We start from the raw sequence: 20,870 nt of genomic DNA on the forward strand, positions 1-20,870 counted from the left end.
CTATGTTTAATATACCTAAAATACTTATCCTTTCCCCCTAAATTTTAGCAGCTGAGGTACTAATGTAAATTAAAACAAATCTAAAGTTACACTTCACTCCTATCACACTGGCAAATTTGACAATAAGGGAAAATAACAAATGCTGGAGGAGCTATGGGAAAACAGGGAAATTAATGTACTAATTGGTAGAGCTGTGAACGTACCTAGTCCAGCCATTCTGAAAAGTAATTTGGATCTATGCCAAAAAAGTTACTAAATCATGCATACCCAGCAATGCCATTAATAGGACTATACTCCCAAGGAGATCAAAGAAAGAGGAAAAGATTCTATATGTATAAAAATTTTTATAGTAGCTCTGTTTGTGGCAAAGAACCAGAAAGTAAAGTAACAGCCATCAACCAGGCTTACAAATGTAATAAAAATACAACTGTGACATGAGAAATAAAGAAAGAGAGAGTTTCAGAGAAACAGTGGAAGACCTAGTGAGCAGAACCAAGAGAACATGGCAAAACCAAACAATTTTGTAAGACTTTGATCAATATAATGATCCAACATGGTTTCAGAAGACTAAAATGTAAGCTCCTTAATGGCAAGGCCAGTTTTGTTTCTGTTTTTGTTTTCCCACCACCTATCATCATCATATTTAGCAATAATGGGTGCTTTATGTATCAGATTGGCTAATATGACTAAAAGGGAAAATGATGGATATTGGAGGGGATGTGGGAAAACGGACACTAATGCACTGTTGATAGAGTTGTGAACTGATCCAACTATTCTAGAGAGTAATGTGGAACTATGCCCAAAGGGCTATAAAGCTGTGTATACCCTTTGGTCCAGCAATAACAATAGTGGGTCTGTATTCCAAAGACATAAAAAAGAGGAAAAAACCTATTTTTACAAAAATATTTATAGTAGCTCTTTTTGTAGTGGCTAAGAATTGGAAACCACAGGGATATTCATCAATTGGGGAATGGCTAAACAAACTGTGGTATAGGATTGTAATGGAATCTATTGTGCTATTAGAAATGACAAGCAGGATGATTTCAGAAAAACCTGGACTTACATGAACTAATGCAAAGTGAACAGAACCAGAAGAAGATTATACACAGTAATAGCAATATTGTTTGATGAAGAATTGTAAATGACTTAGCTATTCTCACCAATACAATGATCTGGACCTAGACAATCCCCAAAGGAGTAATTATGAAGCAGACTACCCAACTCCAGAGAAAGAACTGATGCTGTTTAAATACAGACTGAAGCATGCTATTTTTCACTTTCTTTCATTCTTTTTCTTTTATTCGAGTTTTCTTGTACGAAATGACGAATATGGAAATGTTTTACATGATTGCACATGCATAATCTATATCTGATTGCTAACAGTCTCCCTTCTCAGGGAGAAGGGAGAGAAGGACAGAATTTGGAACTCAGAACTTTAAAAAAATTTAAAATTTTGTTTTAAGAGGTAATTGGGAGAAAATAAATATATATTAAAAACACAGGTGCTTAATAAATTCTTCCTTTATGGTGTTGAATGTCATCACTGACTAACACTATATAATACTATATACTATATAATAATAATACTAAGGAAGCAAAGAAGAACAAGTTAATTGACACTCTAGTTGATATCTCTTGGGAAGAAAAGATTTTGCTTTAAACTCTTCTGAGCAGAATAACGGTCTTTAGATTGGTATTGGCTTCAGACTGTAACACTTCACAAATACTGGAGGGTAAGCGATCAATACTCTTGAATAATCTAACAGTAGCTATCACTCCTATTGTGAGATACCGTTTCTATTAAAATATAAGAATCAACATCAGAAGTTATTTTTTCATCAATTTACACAATCCTGTATATGCAATATGCCACAATACTTTGAAATGTATCCATTATAGGTTTTTTGTCATATTTCACACATAGTTAAACTGCATGGTATACTTCTGAGAAATATTTTCTATGGTAATTGAACTTCCCTTTATTATTTTTAAGAATCAGGTATATCCATTATATATGTACATATATATACATATATGTATACACATATACATATACAAACATCACACATGTATCAAACTAAAATGAGAAAAGAGCTTTCAGTGATCCTAAGAAATAAAACTTTAAATTTAAAGAATCTTACATGCATCTTACAATTAAAAAAAACCCAACATTAATTTTGTTTTATCTAGATTCTACATTCTCTCTTAGATACAAAATTACCATAAGAACCATAACAAGAGTGGGATATAGAAAGCATGAAAGGGCAAACTTAATTAAATAAATGATCATAAGCTTGTGGTATTTTTTTCCATTTTAACTGAGTTCCAAGGATTGTCAGAATCAAAATGTAATCAAACAAGCATTTATTAAGAACCCACTACATGATACCAGGCATTGTGGTAGGTGTTGGGATACAATTACAATGAATAAAACAATACTCACTCACACAAGATAGTTACAAAGACTTTTATAATTCCTATCAGCCATTACACTGGAACAATAACAAGAAAAAACAACCTACCAGTTTTTCAGTTCTTATGTAGGAATACTACTACATTTCTCTGCATAAATCTGAGGCTCTATTACCTTAACTATCTTTTACTCTACCTCAGATACCAAAAAGAATTTGTCTGGTGTTTCAATGAGGGTCATTTTGTTCACGGAATACTTTTAAATAGACATTTAAGAGATGCTAACCTATAGGGCTATGCTGCTTCTGAATATATTTTAATTTAGAATTTTCTTTAAAAATGTGAAACCTAAAAATGAAAACAAATGAAAACTGTGACTTACTTGAGTTTGAGGTACTTCATGGTCAGCTCCCCAGTACAATGTCATCCCAAGAGAATAAATATGTATCTAGGAACAAAATGCAAATCCTTAGTTGTGGCAACTTAACTACGGTATAAGAAAAATTATGGGCAAAGTCATAGCAGACTAGAGTATAAGCTCCCTGGAGGCAGGGACTTAACCTATTTTCTCCAATGCCAATCACAGTGTTCTACACAAAACAGGTGCTAAAAAAATGTCTGTTTAATGGAAAGATAGCTAACATTCACAAACAAAAAAAGGTGCCTCCTGCTCCAGAACACTTAAGAGTTCTGGGATAATCATTTTCAATTTTGAATAGAAATATTTAGGGTTTATTAAAAAAACTGGTATGAGAGAGGACATTTATTTTAATAATTAAAATAAAATATTGTCAGCATGAGAATATGCAAAAAATTATCTAATAAGAGTTACTAAAACATTTTCCAAATAAATATTAATGTGGTTCAAAGCAGTTGTTTTAAAAAAGGAAATTTATACATCCTAAATTACATGCTAATATCCCAAGTGGGTTCACTGAGTAAATAAAGATTAAAATCTTGGGGGGGGGGGGCGGAGCCAAGATGGCAGCTGGTAAGCAGGAACTAGTGTGAGCTCCGTACTGAGTCCCTCCAAAAACCTATAAAAAATGGCTCTGAACCAATTCTAGAATGGCAGAACCCACAAAACAGCAGAGGGAAACAGGGCTCCAGCCCAGGACAGCCTGGATGGTCTCTGGGTGAGGTCTATCCCACACGGAGCTGGGAGCTGGGAACGGAGTGGAGCAGAACCCAGCCTCAATGGCGTGGACCATCCAGACCAGAAGCCGGGCGGAGGGGGCCCTAGCACCCTGAATCAGTGAGCTGCGGCAGTTACCAGACTCATTAACCCACAAACACCAAAGACTGCAGAGAAGGTTAGTGGGAAAAGCTGTGGGAGTAGAAGGAGTTCGCTGTTAGGCTTCCAGCCCTGGGGGCAGCGGAGGTGGGGCAGCTACAGCTGTTGTTACTTCCCGCTCCAGGTCCACCTGGTGGGAGGAATTAAGTGGCGGATCAGAGCAGGAGTGCAGTGCTGAAGATCTAAGCCCAGTCCGGGTTGGGGGTTGGGGAAGGAGCAGTGCTGGTGTGGCAGAGCGGGCACCTCCCCCCCAAACGTGGAACATAGAACTCTCTAGTCTACAAGCAGTCATACCCCACTGAAAAACTCAAAGGTCAAGTTAGTTGGCTGGGAATATGGCCAGGCAGCAAAAACGCACCCAGATTCAGTCTCAGACTTTGGATTCTTTCTTTGGTGACAAAGAAGACCAAAACATACAGCCTAAAGAAGTCAATAAAGTGCAAGAGCCTACACCAACAGCCTCCAAGAAAAACATGAACTGGTCCCAGGCCACGGAAGAGCTCAAAAAGGATTTGGAAAAGCAAGTTAGAGAAGTAGAGGAAAAATTGGGAAGAGAAATGAGAAGGATGCGAGAAAACCATGAAAAACAAGTCAATGACATGCTAAAGGAGACCCAAAAAAATACCGAAAAATACACTGAAGAAAACAACACCTTAAAAAACAGACTAACTCAAATGGCAAAAGAGCTCCAAAAAGCCAATGAGGAGAAGAATGCCTTGAAAGGCAGAATTAGTCAAATGGAAAAGGAGGTCCAAAAGACCACTGAAGAAAATACTACTTTAAAAATTAGATTGGAGCAAGTGGAAGCTAGTGATTTTATGAGAAATCAAGATATTATAAAACAGAACCAAAGGAATGAAAAAATGGAAGATAATGTGAAATATCTCATTGGAAAAACCACTGACCTGGAAAATAGATCCAGGAAAGATTAAAATCTTTATTTTTATGAAAGAATAGCTATATGAAACAGATTACCAGATTAATTTTTTAAAAATCAATAATCATTTGACTGCCCTTTCATCACATTTATACACAAATTATGTATATGCACATACATATACATATATACATATTGCTGAAAATGGCGCATAATATGCAAAACAAAAACTATTCTAATAAACTGTAATGTAAATAACACTATATCTGACAACATTTAATGTTATTAACTTTAAAGCTCATATCACTTGAATTCAGTTAAATTCACAAAGGCTATACTTTTCTTTCTCTGTTTTATTCCTCCCTGGTTTGAGTAACAGGGCCATAGGTATTTCACACAAGGAATTTAGTAGCATCTCCTCTTTCCCTATTTCAGTCAGTCACTAAATGTTTATTAAGCAACTTCTATGTGCCAAGCTCCATGCTAAATATTGGGGATACAAATATGAAAAAGACAGTCCCCCTACCTTTAAAGAGCTTACAATCTAATGGGGGAAGACAATACATAAAAGGAAACTGAAAAGCATGGAGAGGAGAGTAGTACCCGGTGCGAGGGTGTAATGGATAAAAGTTCAGGGGAGTATGGTCGGATAGGAAATGCAGAGATTGGACAGCTGGCCAAGCCACTCTCCTTAAAAGACAGGAAGAAGATATTTTCAATCAGTCCTCCAATCAGTAGGGTACCTAGTACTAAGGATACTGATGCGGTCTATTTAGCAAACAATTTATATAATACTAGAATTAACTGGGTTTTTTTAAATGCTTTGAGAAAATATATTTGTAAATCCATCTGATCCTGGGGAGCTGTTTCTTTGGTTGTTCTTCTATGGCTTCAATTTCTGCTTCTAAGATTGAGTTATGTATGTCTCTATTAGTTGTCCCTAGAATGTGACCACACCTCTTACCTGACTATACTATAGATTCATACTCAGGAAGACTATACAGAGACATAGTAATTATGAAGAACCAACATACACAGAAAGATACTGGGAGAAAGGAAGCCCCACTGAAATGGCCACAGCTTGGTAGCATGGAGAACATGTGAAGCATGAATATTCCTGTCAGTTATCTCATCTAGGTGGTCTGAGAGTAATCTGCATCACCTTTCATGAAGCTATCAGCATGTGTCGTGGGATCAATTGCCTCTTTGGACACATACAGAAATCTAACAGCTATATCAGAGAAAAGGGTAAGAATCTCAACTCCCAAAGTTTCTAAGACTGGATATTCTCAAAGGAAAATACATTTGTTAATCTGGATTATTAAGAAATCTCCTGTGAATTCAAGTATGCTATCATAGAAAACTACTTTTGCGAACTTTGAGGCAATCATTACTTTTATTATATTATAATATTCTAGAGGGCAGGGACTGTTGTTTTTCAGCTTTTAGTCACATAGTAAATGTTTGTGACAATGGAATATTTCTGTACTGTCTCCTTTGGATCCAAAATTCCATTTGTACAAAAAATGGGAGGAAAGGGGTTTTTTGGTTTGTTTGTTTTTTTAAAGAAGAGGAAAGTACCCTTCAACCTAGACTTGTTTTATCCTATTCCCTTCTGTGCTAGAGGAGAAAAGAGTTAGCCAGTTGACTCAACTTTTAAGCTTTTATTTACAAGGCAATGAAATAAACTATCTTATTTAATATTCTTTTTTTAAAAAACTTGTTTGTCTTATTGGTTAGGTTGATAAAAGGAATGGCTGTGAGAAAAGAGGTACAATAGTGAACTATTGGTAGAGCTGTGAACTGGTTCAACTATTGTAGAAAGCAATGTAGAACTATGACCAAAAGTTAATTAAACTGTGCATATCCTTTGACCTAGCAATACCATTACTAGGTCTATACTCCAAAGAGATCAAAGAAAGAGAAAGAGGACTCATATATACAAAAATATTTATAGCAGTTCTTTTTGTGGTGGCAAAGAAATAAAAATTGAGGAGGAGCCCATCAACTGAGGAAATGGTCAAACAAGTTATGGTATATAAATGTGATGGAATATTATTGTACAGCAAGAAATCACAAAGGGGATGGTCTTAGGGAAACCTGGGAAGACTTGTATGAATGAAGTGAGCAGAACCAAGAGGACAATTTATACCACTAACAATATCATAAAGACAAATTACTTTGAAAGACTTAGTAAATGATCAACACAATAACCAATCACAATTTCAGGTGACTCATAATGAAACATGCCCCTGCACTTCCAGATAAAGAGTGATGGACTCAGTGCAGATTGAAACATATTTTCTTTTTTTTCTGTATATGGGAATGTTTATGGGAATTTTGGACATGACAAATTGGGAGATGTGCTTTATATGACTATACATACTTGTAATGCATTTTGTTTTTCCTGCTTTCTAAATGTGGAGGGAGAGGAAAAGAATTCAAAACTGAAAATAAAATAAAACTAAAGAGTTTTAAAAATTGCTTATCTTAGAATCAACTGAAATTTGGTGTTAAATTTTGCCTCTGAATATTCTCCTTGCAACTTACTTACATTCAATCATAATTTCTTGGCATAGAAACAATATATTTCAAAATACTTTTAATTCTTTGATGAAAAAAAGTAGATTTTTCCAACAACACTTCTTACCTTGGTCTAGAAAAGACAAGTATGTAAAATTGGTGGGAAAATCCCCTTTTCTTTCTATTTGACAGCTTTGCCTATTCTCATTAATCACTTTAGCCTAGAATTCAGGTCAAATGATAAGAACTCGCTTCACATTTCATAAAACATTTTGTTAAGGGCATGTACAGTCACAACAAGGCATAGAAAATGAAACTGCTGATGTAGGACACTATTCCTGTTTAACCGGTTGCCAGGTGTATGAACCATGTGAGGACAAAGCTGACGGCTGAGTTTAAAAAGAGATGTGTAGGAAAATTGGGCTTTTATTAACTGGCAATTCTGAAGATCCCATAACCCACAGGAAACTGCTGTGTCTTAGCACAGTCCAGTACTATTTGGTAGCACTTAAACATTTCTTAAGTGAATGGAATAATCTTTTAGGAGAAAATATATGAAAGGCATGAAAACTTCAAAAGAAGAAAGAAAAAATATAATGAAATTAAAATTAGTTGAGTTGTGGCTTTTGTTGATCACAAAAAAATTCAATTGAGGGGAAAATACCTAGCTTGAATGTATGTCAAGTCTCAGTCCCTTAGAAGTAATCCAAGTGACTTAAAAAGTCTAAGTCCAGTGATTTGATAGAATTTGGGAAAATTTGAGTGCAATCATATGTTTCACAGTTATACTCATGAAAAATATACCCAGTTAGAATATTTCCGTGCTATAAGAAAGAACAAATATGAAGATGACAGAGAAGCACTGGAAGATTTAACTGATGTAGGGTGAAATAAGACAAATCAAGGATGCAATATTCACAATGACTATAAGAATATACATACATACACACACACACACACACACACACATACACACATACATGTATATAGAAACAATTCTGTGTAATTATGACCAATTTTAGCTCCAGAATTTAAAAATAAATCACATTTCTCCCTCTTTTTTTTTAAAAAAAAAGAGGGTGTCACGAGTATCACTTATGCTGTCAGACATGATCAATGTTCAGGTTAGTTTTTGGTACCCAGCTTTTATTTTCTCATTCTTTAAACACCTTTGTTGTAAGCGATGGCTCACAGGTAGGCATATATATTCCCAAAAGCTAAGGTGACATGAAACCAAAATATACAAATAGCTTAAGATTTTTAAAATGTGTATTGCAAGTGAACTCAATCAAGGTACTTGAGAGGTTTGGAAACTAGTTAATTAGTGGCCCAGTGCAGAAATTTTTCAATCTTTAGGAACCAGAACTGGGAAAAAAAATCCCTGAATGGCACTCAAATGTTTCAATAACAAGTTAATGAAGGAGTTTAAGCAGCACATAAAGGATTTTTATTGTAAAGAAATGTGCTTCCTTAGAGCACATTCAAGTACCTCAGATTAGTTTTAGATTAGATAAAATTTTAACTGCGCCTCTCTTCAATAAATGACAACTTTAAATCTGAGTTCCTGGAAGTGCAATACAAAATGGATTTGTATAGTGGGGGAAGGAAGGGAGAAGGCTACTATTTCTATTCGCATCTTTAAATAAAAAGAGTTGCAGTTACCTTTTCAACATCTGAGAGAGAGTTCAGTGACTGGTTCTGAAGAATCTCGGGCGCAGTGAAGGCTCGAAGGTCTTGATGGGAAACACTCTCATCTGTAAATGACACACTGCCAGATGGTAACAGCAACAGAGACCATGGAGAAATGATAAAGCCAAGGGCAGTAGGGTCTGCTGTGTTCACTAGTTAGATGAGGGGAAGAGGGGAAAAGAAACAATTAAAATGCAAATCTCAATTAGCAAAACTTACTTTGTATCATTTTGATCATTCTTGACATAAGATGACAACATTGGTAAATAGTTTCCTCAAATGCACACACTAGGCTATAAGATGGAGCATTTCTTCCTTGATGCCTCTATATACATGGGATTAAGGACAGAATGAAGAATAAATCAACCCTCAGTACTGACTGCAGCACAGGAGGGGCATATCCCCCGTCCAACTCTAACACTGAAGCAGCATCATGTACTAACAATACCTTAATTTCTGAAAGCTGCAAAAGCATAGAAATCCTACAAGCTGGGAGAGACTTTTGACTCATAACCCTCCATAAAAGGTAAGATTTGGTGGAGGTGTTCCTTGTGAGTTAGAGAAATGAAAAGTAGGTAGACAGCGGAAAAAGTACCAGACCTGGAGTCAGACTTTTGTTTAAATTTGGCCTCAAATACTTCCTAGCTTTGTGACCCCAGGCAACTCTAACTTCTGCAGCCCTTCCACCTATCTTAAAAAGTTACCATAAGGATCAAATAAGGTATCACTTATAAAGCACTTAAGCAGCACACTGCCTGGTACATAGTAGGTACTATGTAAGTGTTAGCTGTAATAAAATGTCACTGAAAATATTCATGAAGCAATATCAGCAACTAGGCTCTAGAGTTGATGGAATTTAGTACCTTCTTAGATTGTAAAGTTCTGTTCAGAGGAATGACTTAGAACACTCTTTGTCATAAATGTAACTAGTTTTTCACCTGTCCAAAGGTGGTTGTTATAAGTTTCACAGTGACTGCTAATCGAGTTAGATATTGGACTTGTGGGGTTAATGGAAAGTCTGTTTTGCCCATCTAGTTAGCTCGGGGCAGACAAAGGCCAATCAGGGGCCAATGCCAGGATTGCCAATTCACCCTGAATAGGCTGTCCTGACATCTCTCCAGGTTAGAGACCAGGGGAATGCTATCATGTAGTATCTACTCTATACAGAACATTTCAGTTCCCCTATTAACAAAAGTAAAACAAGCACTCTCTTTTTAACTTCTGCATAGTCAAGGTATCTTACACAGTGATCCGGCCTCATAGTCGGGAAAACTTGGGTTTAAATTCTACCAGATATGTCAATGTGTCCCCAGGCAAAACACTTAACCTCTTAGTGCCCAGGGCAACTCTCTAAGTAGCCAAGCAGATGCAGACCTGCTTTCATAGTTTACTCCCTGGGAGATCACAGGTCACATAAACAGCAAGAAGTCAAGGTAATGTGAATGATCTCTGTCTATGAAGTAGCACGGCACAGGACACACATGCACTTCTTGATGTGCCACTATGAGCTGGATGACCCTGAGAAGGTTATTTAACCCCTCTTGGCTTCATCTGTAAAATGAAGGGGTATTATTTTTTTCCCTAAAGAACTAGATTTAGAAACATAATATTAGCATCGATTCCACACTATTTCTATTGTGAACAAATAATCCCCAACGACCCAAATCTCTTGCAAGATTTTGCTGGAGCTTATGTTGATACGAGCAGGAAGCAGATTCAAAGAACGCCAATGAGATGCCTTATCAAAAAGCATAGGAGAAAACTGCCAAGCCTCTCTAGGATAAGCTCACCACCAGGAAATGCAGCATCTTGGAAACTGCTCTTAGCATGAGTACACACACCTCATCACTGCCTTCAGTTGCTTCTGCCCCTCTGGAGAGCTAGACAGCAGAGCTAAAACATATTTATAGCAGCAAAGAGCTAGAAACAAATTGGATGCCCGTCAGTTGGGGAATAGCTGAACAAATGAACGTATGTGCATGTAACAGAATATTATTGATCCCTGTGAAATGACAAAAGGGGTGGATTCAGAGAAGCCAAGGAGGACTTGACTGTAGGAACTGATGCAGTGAGACGAAGTAAAGAACAACAATTTGTACAATGATGACTATACTGTAAAGGAAGACATCTGCCATGGGTCTGTGTTCAAAGCTCTTTTGAGCTTGGAAAAATCACAACCTCCCTAGGTCTCAGTTTCTTCATCTATAAAATGGGGTCAGGCTGGATGGCCTCTGCAATCCTTTCACTTGTCATCCCACTTATGAAGCCTGGAGAGATCTCAAAGGCCTCCCTCCATCAGTCACTGACTCCAAGTCCAGTGCTGTCTTTGTTTCATCACAACTGCCTCTGTGAGCTGACCTGGAAGACTCCAGCCAAAGTCACTGAGTTGCAATGCAACTAGGGCCTGCCAGGGTCAGGCTGATCTAATAGACACTGTCCCATAGGCCTCCCGGGGAAACCACCTGGATTAAAGGGAAGAAACTATAAATCCAGATTCAATTCAGCATGAATGAAGAGAAAAATATGTGATAATGTTTCACAGCATTTCCTTTCATTTAAAAAAATTTTTTCCCAAAAAAGTAATTAAAAGAAATAATTTAAGAAATGCAAGTCTACCTGACTTTCTTTCCAGTTCTCTGCTTAGTCCTTTCTATCCCCTCCTCATCTCTCCAGGGCCTAGGACCCAACGAAAAGCTATCTACTGTCAGAGCCACGCTTCATCACCACTACTTCTTGATTTTGGGGGAAATCTGGTTTCTGGTGTCCACAAAAAATCACAATGGGCATCTTATTTTTATAATTTTCACAAAGATACCCAGCGTCCAGAACTTAAGATATTTCAAAGTTCCAAGTATACTAAAATTAGAATCCAAAAGGTCCTTTGGGAGATCCAGTCTGAGACACTTACTAGCTGTGTGACCCTGGGCAAGTCACTTAACCCTGTCTGCCTCAGTTTCCTCATCTGTAAAATGATCTGGCAAAGGAAATGGCAAATCACTCCAGTATTTTTGCCAAAGAAACCCCAAACGGGGTCATGAAGAGTTCGTCACAATTGAAACATCAACTTTACAATCTAATCAACCAGTTTTACTGAGTGCTTGCTTTATACTCAGGACCGTACACACATGTATGTATGCACAGTTGGTAGAATGCCTAGGTGCTTAATAAAGTGCTTGTTGACTGACTGACAAATCTATCCCCCACATATAAGACACTGGAGATTAAGTATTTAAGGGGAGTATTTCTCAGATTTCTAGTTTAAAAGTTCATAAGACAACTGCTATTTTTACCGTGAGATTTCTGGTTATTAGAATTCTTATTCTTAGAATATGAAATATAGTAAAACATAATTTGATGAGGTAAAAGCCACATATATTTTTTCTTTTTTAATTTTAACACCATTCTCAATTTGTTTCCAAGTTTTTTACTTGTTCAATTCTAAGGAATTTTTCACAGCAACGAGCAAAATGCTACTTAAATCTTCTTTTACTCTGTCCGAAAAAGAGAACAATCCTGACATCTAAACATATCCAAGGGGGGGCGGAGCCAAGATGGCGGCTGGTAAGCAGGGAATAGTGTGAGCTCTGTACCGAGACCCTCCAAAAACTTATAAAAAATGGCTCTGAACCAATTCTAGAACGGCAGAACCCACAAAACAGCAGAGGGAAACAGGGCTCCAGCCCAGGACAGCCTGGATGGTCTCTGGGTGAGGTCTATCCCACACGGAGCTGGGAGCTGGGAACGTAGTGGAGCAGAGCCCAGCCTGAGCGGCATGGACCATCCAGACCAGAAGCCGGGCGGAGGGGGCCCTAGCGCCCTGAATCAGTGAGCTGCGGCAGTTACCAGACTTCTCAACCCACAAACACCAAAGACTTCGGAGAAGGTTAGTGGGAAAAGCTGCGGGAGTGGAAGGAGTTCACGGTTCGGCTTCCAGCCCCGGGGGCAGCTACAGCTGTTGTTACTTCTGGCTCCAGGCCCACCTGGTGGGAGGAATTAAGTGGCGGATCAGAGCAGGGGTGCACAGCCTGCCGAAGATCTAAGCCCAGTTCGGGTTGGGGGTTCTTGGGGAAGGAGCAGTGCTGGTGTGGCAGAGCGGGCACCTCCCCCCCAAACGTGGAACATAGAACTCTGTAATCTACAAGCAGTCATACCCCACTGAAAAACTCAAGGGTCAAGTTAGTTGGCTGGGAATATGGCCAGGCAGCGAAAACGCGCCCAGATTCAGTCTCAGACTTTGGATTCTTTCTTTGGTGACAAAGAAGACCAAAACATACAGACAGAAGAAATTAATAAAGTCAAAGAGCCTACAACAGAAATCTCCAAGAAAAACAGGAACTGGTCCCAGGCCATGGAAGAGCTCAAAAAGGATTTGGAAAAGCAAGTTAGAGAAGTAGAGGAAAAATTGGGAAGAGAAATGAGAAGGATGCGAGAAAACCATGAAAAACAAGTCAATGACTTGCTAAAGGAGACCCAAAAAAATACTGAAAAATACACTGAAGAAAACAACACCTTAAAAAACAGACTAACTCAAATGGCAAAAGAGCTCCAAAAAGCCAATGAGGAGAAGAATGCCTTGAAAGGCAGAATTAGTCAAATAGAAAAGGAGGTCCAAAAGACCACTGAAGAAAATACTACTTTAAAAGTTAGACTGGAGCAAGTGGAAGCTAGTGACTTTATGAGAAATCAGGATATTATAAAACAGAACCAAAGGAGTGAAAAAATGGAAGACAATGTGAAATATCTCCTTGGAAAAACCACTGACCTGGAAAATAGATCCAGGAGAGATAATTTAAAAATTATTGGACTACCTGAAAGCCATGATCAAAAAAAGAGCCTAGATACCATCTTTCAAGACATTATCAAGGAGAACTGCCCTGATATTCTAGAGCCACAGGGCAAAATAGAAATTGAAAGAATCCATCTGTCACCTCCTCAAATAGATCCCAAAAAGAAATCTCCTAGGAATATTGTCATCAAATTCCAGAGCTCCCAGATCAAGGAGAAAATACTGCAAGCTGCCAGAAAGAAACAATTTGAGTATTGTGGAAACCCAATCAGAATAACCCAAGATCTGGCAGCTTCTACATTAAGAGATCGAAGGGCTTGGAATGCAAATGCGATATTCCGGAGGTCAATGGAGCTAGGATTAAAACCTAGAATCACCTACCCAGCAAAACTGAGTATCATGTTCCAAGGCAAAATATGGATTTTCAATAAAATAGAGGACTTTAAAGCTTTCTCAGTGAAAAGACCAGAACTGAATAGAAAATTTGACTTTCAAACACAAGAATCAAGAGAAGCATGAAAAGGAGTTCCAGAAAATCCAGAAACCCTGAACACTGAACCGCACTTTGAGTTTTCCAGATTGGAGAAAGAAGCAGTAATAGCAGCAGTTTCGATACCACCCCTGGTGGCATGTTCCTGCCCCTTTGTGGATTGGAATCACAGCTTTAACTTAAAAAGAAATGACAGAAGTATTTTAAGGTAAGGCAATATTCAGACATCCATTTTGTTTTAGTGAGGGAAAATGAACTTGCCTGACCAAGTATGCCTGCTTCAGTGAGTGATGTGGTTGAACTGAAATTGTTTATCAAATTGAAGCAGACTCAGCTGTAAACATTTGAATATTTAAAGGGAATTAGAAGTACACAAAGAGAAAAAAGGATCTACCTCACATACGTGGGCAGAAGAGCTGGGGTCAATGTGGACCAAACTGAGTTAGTAAGAAGATCATTCTTGGACACCTTTGTAAGACTGTGGAAATGGGTATGGTACCACAAGACTGGAAAAGGGCAAATGTTAATCTGATTTTCAAAAAAGGGAAGAGAATACGGTTCGCAAATAATGGACCATTGAACTTGGCTTTGATTCTTGACAAAATTCTAGAAAATACTATTAATGTGATGGTTAATGAATATCTCTCTAGGTAAAGAAAGCAGTGATAACAAAGAGCTAGGATGGAGTCATCAAGAACAGGTCATACTATTGTGTAAATAAGTTTAATGCTAAGGTTTATGTGGAATCTATATCAGACTGCACGCTGTCTTGGGGGAGGAGGGGGGAGGAGAGGAAGGGAAGAAAACTTGAAACTCAAGAACATGTAAAACTAAGTGTTGTAAACTAAAAATAAAAAATCTAATTAAAAATAAACATATCCAAGCAATACTTCAAAACCACTGGAATTCTGTAATGGCTTCAGATCAGTGAGGCATCTAGTAGTTTTTATTTTATTGTGTTAACTACCAGACTCCTGAAGAAATTCCAGACCGTACAGCTTATAACAAAACCCTTGTTTTGTTGGCAAACAACGCTGACAAATGCAAACAATGTGCTTCAGAAAAACTGATTCTTAAGGGGAAAGGACAGCATGAGGGAATGTGGAGCTTTTCGGACAGAGACAATTTGATGATCTTTGAGTATTTCTCTTGTAACTAATCTCTCGTAAGCCAATGGACCCTGGCAGCTGGGATCAGGGAGGGGAGAACAACAGCATTTTCAATGGAATGAAAATTAAAAAAAAAAAAAAAAGAGATTTGTTTCTTTTTCCCCACTCATCTTAGGTCCCTCCTCACAGAACTCTTCAGATGTGTACACACATTCAATGCTTTGATATATTAAACCTCTAGGTTACTCCTAAAAGGTTTGATTTGTTGTTGTTAGTTTTTTTGGGGGGAGGGAGGGGAGAATCTCTTTTAATCTTCTTTTCCATCCTGTTTCTACAAAGAATATCAAAAACAGAATGAGCCAAAATGTTATAGTGGGTCTACATTTTCCTAAAGGGCAGATACAATGAAATTCTTTAAGTTACTTCCAGTATCCATTACATTAGAAAAGCTTTCTACACTTACAGGCACCTCCCCCTCCCACCAGCAGATCTCAATTCCCACGGGTTTGCAGATGACTCCATATCTGGATATCTGGCCCCAGTCTCCCTCCTAGTCCTAGTAAGCACCTATATAGCTCTTTAACTTAGGCAAAAACACTAGACAAATGTAATCAAGTTTGATCCTCACAACCTGGGAGGTAGGTGCAATTATTCCACCCACTTTGCAGATAAGGAAACTGAGACTGGTTAATCCACTTGCCCTGGGGGTCAGCTGAAGACTCTGTTAGTGTCCAAATTTGGAATCCAGATCAGTTGACAAGCAGTGTCCATTCTATCTTCCCTTGCTCAATAGCTTCCTAATTGGTCTCCATGACACAAATCTCTCCTCATCCCAATCCATCTTCTACATGGCTGCCAAAATAGTTTGCTTAAAGTACAAGTCTTATATCGATGCCCTATTTAAACTCCAATAGTTTTCCACTACCTCCAGGATCAAATACAAACATCCCTGTTTGGGCATTTAAGGCCCCTGTGATAATCTCACACCTCTTATTTCTTTCTCCTTATGCTTTCTATGGCTATGCTTCCTTACGCTCCCCACCAACATAGATTCCTATTACCTCAAAGGCAAACAAAGCTTTCCCCTCGAAGTGAATGGCCCCTTCCTTCCTTGATTCAGCTTCTACAAACCTTCTGCTTCTAAGGATAATGCTTCTTGGTCACCCAAAGGCATAAAAAGTCACACCTACATGGAGTCCAGGTTCCTCTGACTTGGTAGATGTCCAAAGACCTGCCCTGCTGATCACATATTATGAAGAAAGGGGCTATGTATATGGAAGCTAAGCGCCACCATATTCTTACTGCAGAGCCTTGTTATATTAGGGCTAAGGAAAATTTTGTTAACAGTTCAATCACTTAAGAGTGCCTCATTAAAGGGAAGAGGGGGCAGGAGAAAAGGAATGAGCAAATCTTGCTCTCAATGGAGTTGGCTTAAGGAATAACATACACACTCAACTGGGTATCTGACCCTACAAGAAAGTAGAGGGGAAGGGTATAAGAGAGGGGGGGATGATAGAAGGGAGGTCAGATCAGGGGAGGAGGTTATCAAAAGCAAACACTTTTGAAAAGGGACAGGGTCAAGGGAGAAAACTGAATAAAGGGGGACGGTATAGGTTGGAGGGAAATATATTTAGTCTTTTACAACATGACTGTTATGTAAGTGTTTCACATAATGATACATGTGTGGCCTATGCTGAATTGCTTGCCTTAAAAAAAAGTTGTTTTTTACATGCAACTGGGAAATGAGATATACAAGCCATGGGGTATAGAAATACATCTTGCCTTACAAGAAAATAAGGGGATTGGGAAGGGAGTGGGGTGACAGAAGGGAGAGCAAATTGGGGAAAGGGGCAATCAGAATATATGCCATCTTGGGGTGGGGGTGGGAGGTAGAAATGGGGAGAAAATTTGTAACTCAAAATCTTATGGAAATCGATGTTGAAAATTTAAAAAAATATTAAATGATAAAACAATTTTTAAAAAAAGAAAAAAAAAGTGCCTCATTAAAATCAAAACTGAACTTGATCTGAGAGGGTACCAGCACCACACTCAACCTTAAAATTTGGCATTGGGAGGAGATGGCCTCATGGTTCACATCATGGTTAGAGTGGAGGAAGGACATCATAAATGTGGAGGGTGAAGCAACTGGATGACCAGATACTGCATGCTGGCACCTAGTCATATATGAAGAGTTTTCTCCACATGGAATAGCTATCCCAGAAGGTCCTGGAGGACAATGCCTGGGAGGGTGAAGAAAACCCCAAGTCCAGCATTCCCTGGTCACTGATGACTATCCTGGAGAAGGTAGACAACCAACATAACACTACAAGTGAATAGGCTTGGTTCATTTAGCAGCTGGAGAGAGATCTTTAGTTTCAGGACCTTGAAATGACAGCCTAGGGGAAGCTACTGGTGCTGATGGACACCCAAGTGAAAGGATCTCTCCTGATGGGAGACAGGTTGCAAGCAAGAGCCTTATGACCACAAATTCACTTTCCTACAGAATACCCTGATTCACGATAAAGAATTGTTGACTGTGACCTTGACATTCCTGGGATCCCTCCTCATCATTACTGCCTTACATCAGTAGAAGAAGCCTGTGATCATGCTGCAGATGTCATCATCTATGCTATATACTGGTACTTCTAGTGCTTCTCTGATATTTCTGGTGTTTCTCTAACTCACTGGCTGTCACTACTTTTCATTAAGAAACCTACAGTGAATTGCAGAGATATGGCATCAACCCACACATGGACTTGATTGTTAAGATGTGAGACTCAGCAGGTGGATTTCAGAAAAGCCTGGAAAGACTTATATGAACTGATGCTGAATGAAGTGAGCAGAACCAGAAAAACATTGTACACAGTAACAGCAACATTGTGTGAGGATCAACTATGACTGACTTAGCTCTTCTCAGCAATGCAATGATCTAAGACAATTCCAAAAGACTCATGATGGAAAACACTATTCATATCCAGAGAAAGAACTATGGTGTCTGAACACAAATCATTTTTTTTGCTTTTCATGGTTTTTCCCTTTTGTTCTGTTTCTTCTTTCATAACATGACTACGCTGAAATATGTTTAACGTGGTTGCACATGTATAACCTATATCAGATTGCATGCTGTCTTGGGGAGGGGGGATGGAAGAGAGGGAAGGAGAAATATCTTATAAAAAATAGAAGTTGAAAACTAAAAAAAAAGATATGAGGCTTAGGTTTTCCAAAGTGGGGAGAAGAAAGCAAAGATTTTGGCAGGGGGCAATGGGTTCCCCTTAGTATTACTTGTGCCAACAAGGTGGTGTAGTAAAAGCCCTGTAAGCAATTAAATGATAGGGGCCCTCTCTAAGTCCTCAGTTATTCATGGAACTGGTCTATTCCCGCATTTCTTCTAATGGGGATTAGTTTTCCCTGAAAGGCAACAAAGCTGTCCCTGGGCCTTGACTGACCCTTGCCTTCCTTAACAAAGCTTCCTGTTCACCTAAAGAGTATAAAAAGTCCCTCCCACATGAAGTTAGGGCCCCTCTAACTTAGTAGATTTCTGAAGACTACGTATATCACCATTATCTGCTCTGCTGACCAGACCTGTTTCCATATGGTGATGGGGGGGAAGGCCACTGAATCCTGGTAGCATATTCTTGCTCAGTTAGGGCAGTTAACTTCCTCTTGTTAACTGCCCAATGACTTGTGAGCACACCTCACTTCATTTCAGCATCCAATTAATCAGAGGACTGGTATTAAGTCAGCACCTAATAAGCTTCATAAACCAGAGGTCCTGACAGAATTATGCAACTCTAATTTTATAGGTATCATTGAAACATGGTAGGACAGGACCTATAATAGGAATACAGCTCTGTATGTATATATATTTTCTTCAAAACAAACAGAAAAGGTAAAAGGGAGAACGGTGTGGCATTTTAAAAATATGATCATGTGAGGAAATCCAAGAATCTGAGACAAAAAGGATCGTGGAAATCATCTCAGTAAAGATGAGAGGAGGAAGAAATAGAAGTCATTTTGTCATTGAAATGCTCATACAGGTGATTAACTCGGAAAACAGATCACAAGCCTATCAAAAAGGTAGGATACAAGCATGATGGGGGGTGGGGGTGGGGGTGGAGGGTTGATGATCCAATCCTCTGCTATAGCTGTGTACCTGTCAACAGAGGGTATCTTATGACTTCCTGACTCATCTTAATTAAAATTTCCTCTTTCAAAAAGCAGAAAAACCGAGAGCCGGTAATTCTATTTTGGATCTCATTATCACCAAATTGGAAAAACTGTTGCTAGGATAAAAATGCCAAAAACTTTGGGTGGTAAAGACCATTCTCTCTCCGAGTTTATAATAGAGAAAGTGGAAATAAGAGGATAAGAATTTTAGATTCTTGGAGAACGGTTTTTCCAAGGTCAGGAAGGAAGATAAGTAGGATCCAATGATCTAAAATTCTTTGTTGTTGTTGTTGTTGAGTCATTCAGTCATGTCCGACTCTTCTTGACCTCATGAACCACAGCACGCCAGGCCCTTCTATCCTCCACTAACTCCTGATGTCTATCCAGGCTGATGTTCGTTATTTCTGGAACATTATCTATCCAACTCCTCCTCTGCTGTCCCCTTTTCTTTTTGCCTTCAATCTTTCCCAACATCGGGGTCTTTTCCAATGAGTCTTGTCTTCTCATCATGTGGCCAAAGTATTCAGCTTCAGGCTCAGTATTTGTCTTTCCAATTGACTGATTTTATATCCTTGCTGTGCAGGGGACTTTCTTTTTATATATAAATATAAAGATATAAATATATATATCTTTACATATAAAGTCCTTTCTTTTTATATTCTAAATTTAGCACACATTAAAATGGGAATTTTCTAGAAATCATTGTTACCAATGATCTCTTAACTATAAAATACAATGGTATTTTCACAGTCCTCATTCTATTTGACTTCTCTGACACTGACTCTGACACTGTTACTCCACCCATCCACTTTGATTATCTCTCTTCCTTTGACTTCTCCCTCCACCAGCTCTGGCTTGGTTCCCCTCCTCTATATCTGATCACTTGACAGTCTCCATTGCAAGATCATCTTCCATCTTACCCATCAAGCACAAGAATCCATCATGGCTTTGTTCTAGCCCCTCGTCTCTTCTCTGTCTATACTCTTTCTCAGTGATCTCATCAGTTCTCATGGGTTTAAATTATCATCCTTATATGAATGATTCCCATATCTAATTATTTTTTTTAACTCTATTCTCAATTCAGTTGTTTTCTTTTTATATCACCAGTACATAGACCAGTGCCTTACATGTAGTACAGATACTTTAAAATAAATAATTGGCAAAATGAATTGAACATTTACTGGATCTTCTTTCAAGTTTGGGGGAAGCCTCAATCCTTCCCAGAACCTGTTTCCTATTTCTATGAGAATCAAAATTTACGATGTACATGAAAACTCTTGGTAAACAATAAAGCACTATCTAATATACAATAAGGCATTATCAGCTCTGGGTATAGGCCCTTATGTATATCTACTCTGACCCCAAGTCATACTGTATTTTCACTTTGCTGCCACTTTTGGGTCCTGAGTATGCTACACTGGTTAAAGAAGATAGTGTTCTATTTGGCCTGAAAGATTGATCCCTGAGACCTCATGGTCTAGGATCTACCAACATGGAGATCACCATTGCTCTGAACTGCAGGA

At 38.4% G+C, this 20,870-nt stretch overlaps 1 protein-coding gene across 1 annotated transcript in view; it reads right to left on the reverse strand.

Moving 5' to 3' along the window:
- PTPN13 (protein tyrosine phosphatase non-receptor type 13) overlaps nucleotides 1-20,870 on the reverse strand; it is a 206,378-nt gene that overhangs the window by 148,271 nt on the left and 37,237 nt on the right. Inside the window, exons 3-4 of the mRNA XM_036763757.1 lie at nucleotides 8,769-8,947; nucleotides 2,795-2,860 (exon numbers count right to left, since the gene is read on the reverse strand). Of these exons, the coding sequence (XP_036619652.1) occupies nucleotides 2,795-2,860; nucleotides 8,769-8,947 (245 nt within the window). The remainder of the gene's footprint in view (nucleotides 1-2,794; nucleotides 2,861-8,768; nucleotides 8,948-20,870) is intronic.

Source organism: Trichosurus vulpecula, chromosome 6, assembly GCF_011100635.1.
Source record: "Trichosurus vulpecula isolate mTriVul1 chromosome 6, mTriVul1.pri, whole genome shotgun sequence".
Lineage (NCBI taxonomy): Eukaryota > Metazoa > Chordata > Mammalia > Diprotodontia > Phalangeridae > Trichosurus > Trichosurus vulpecula.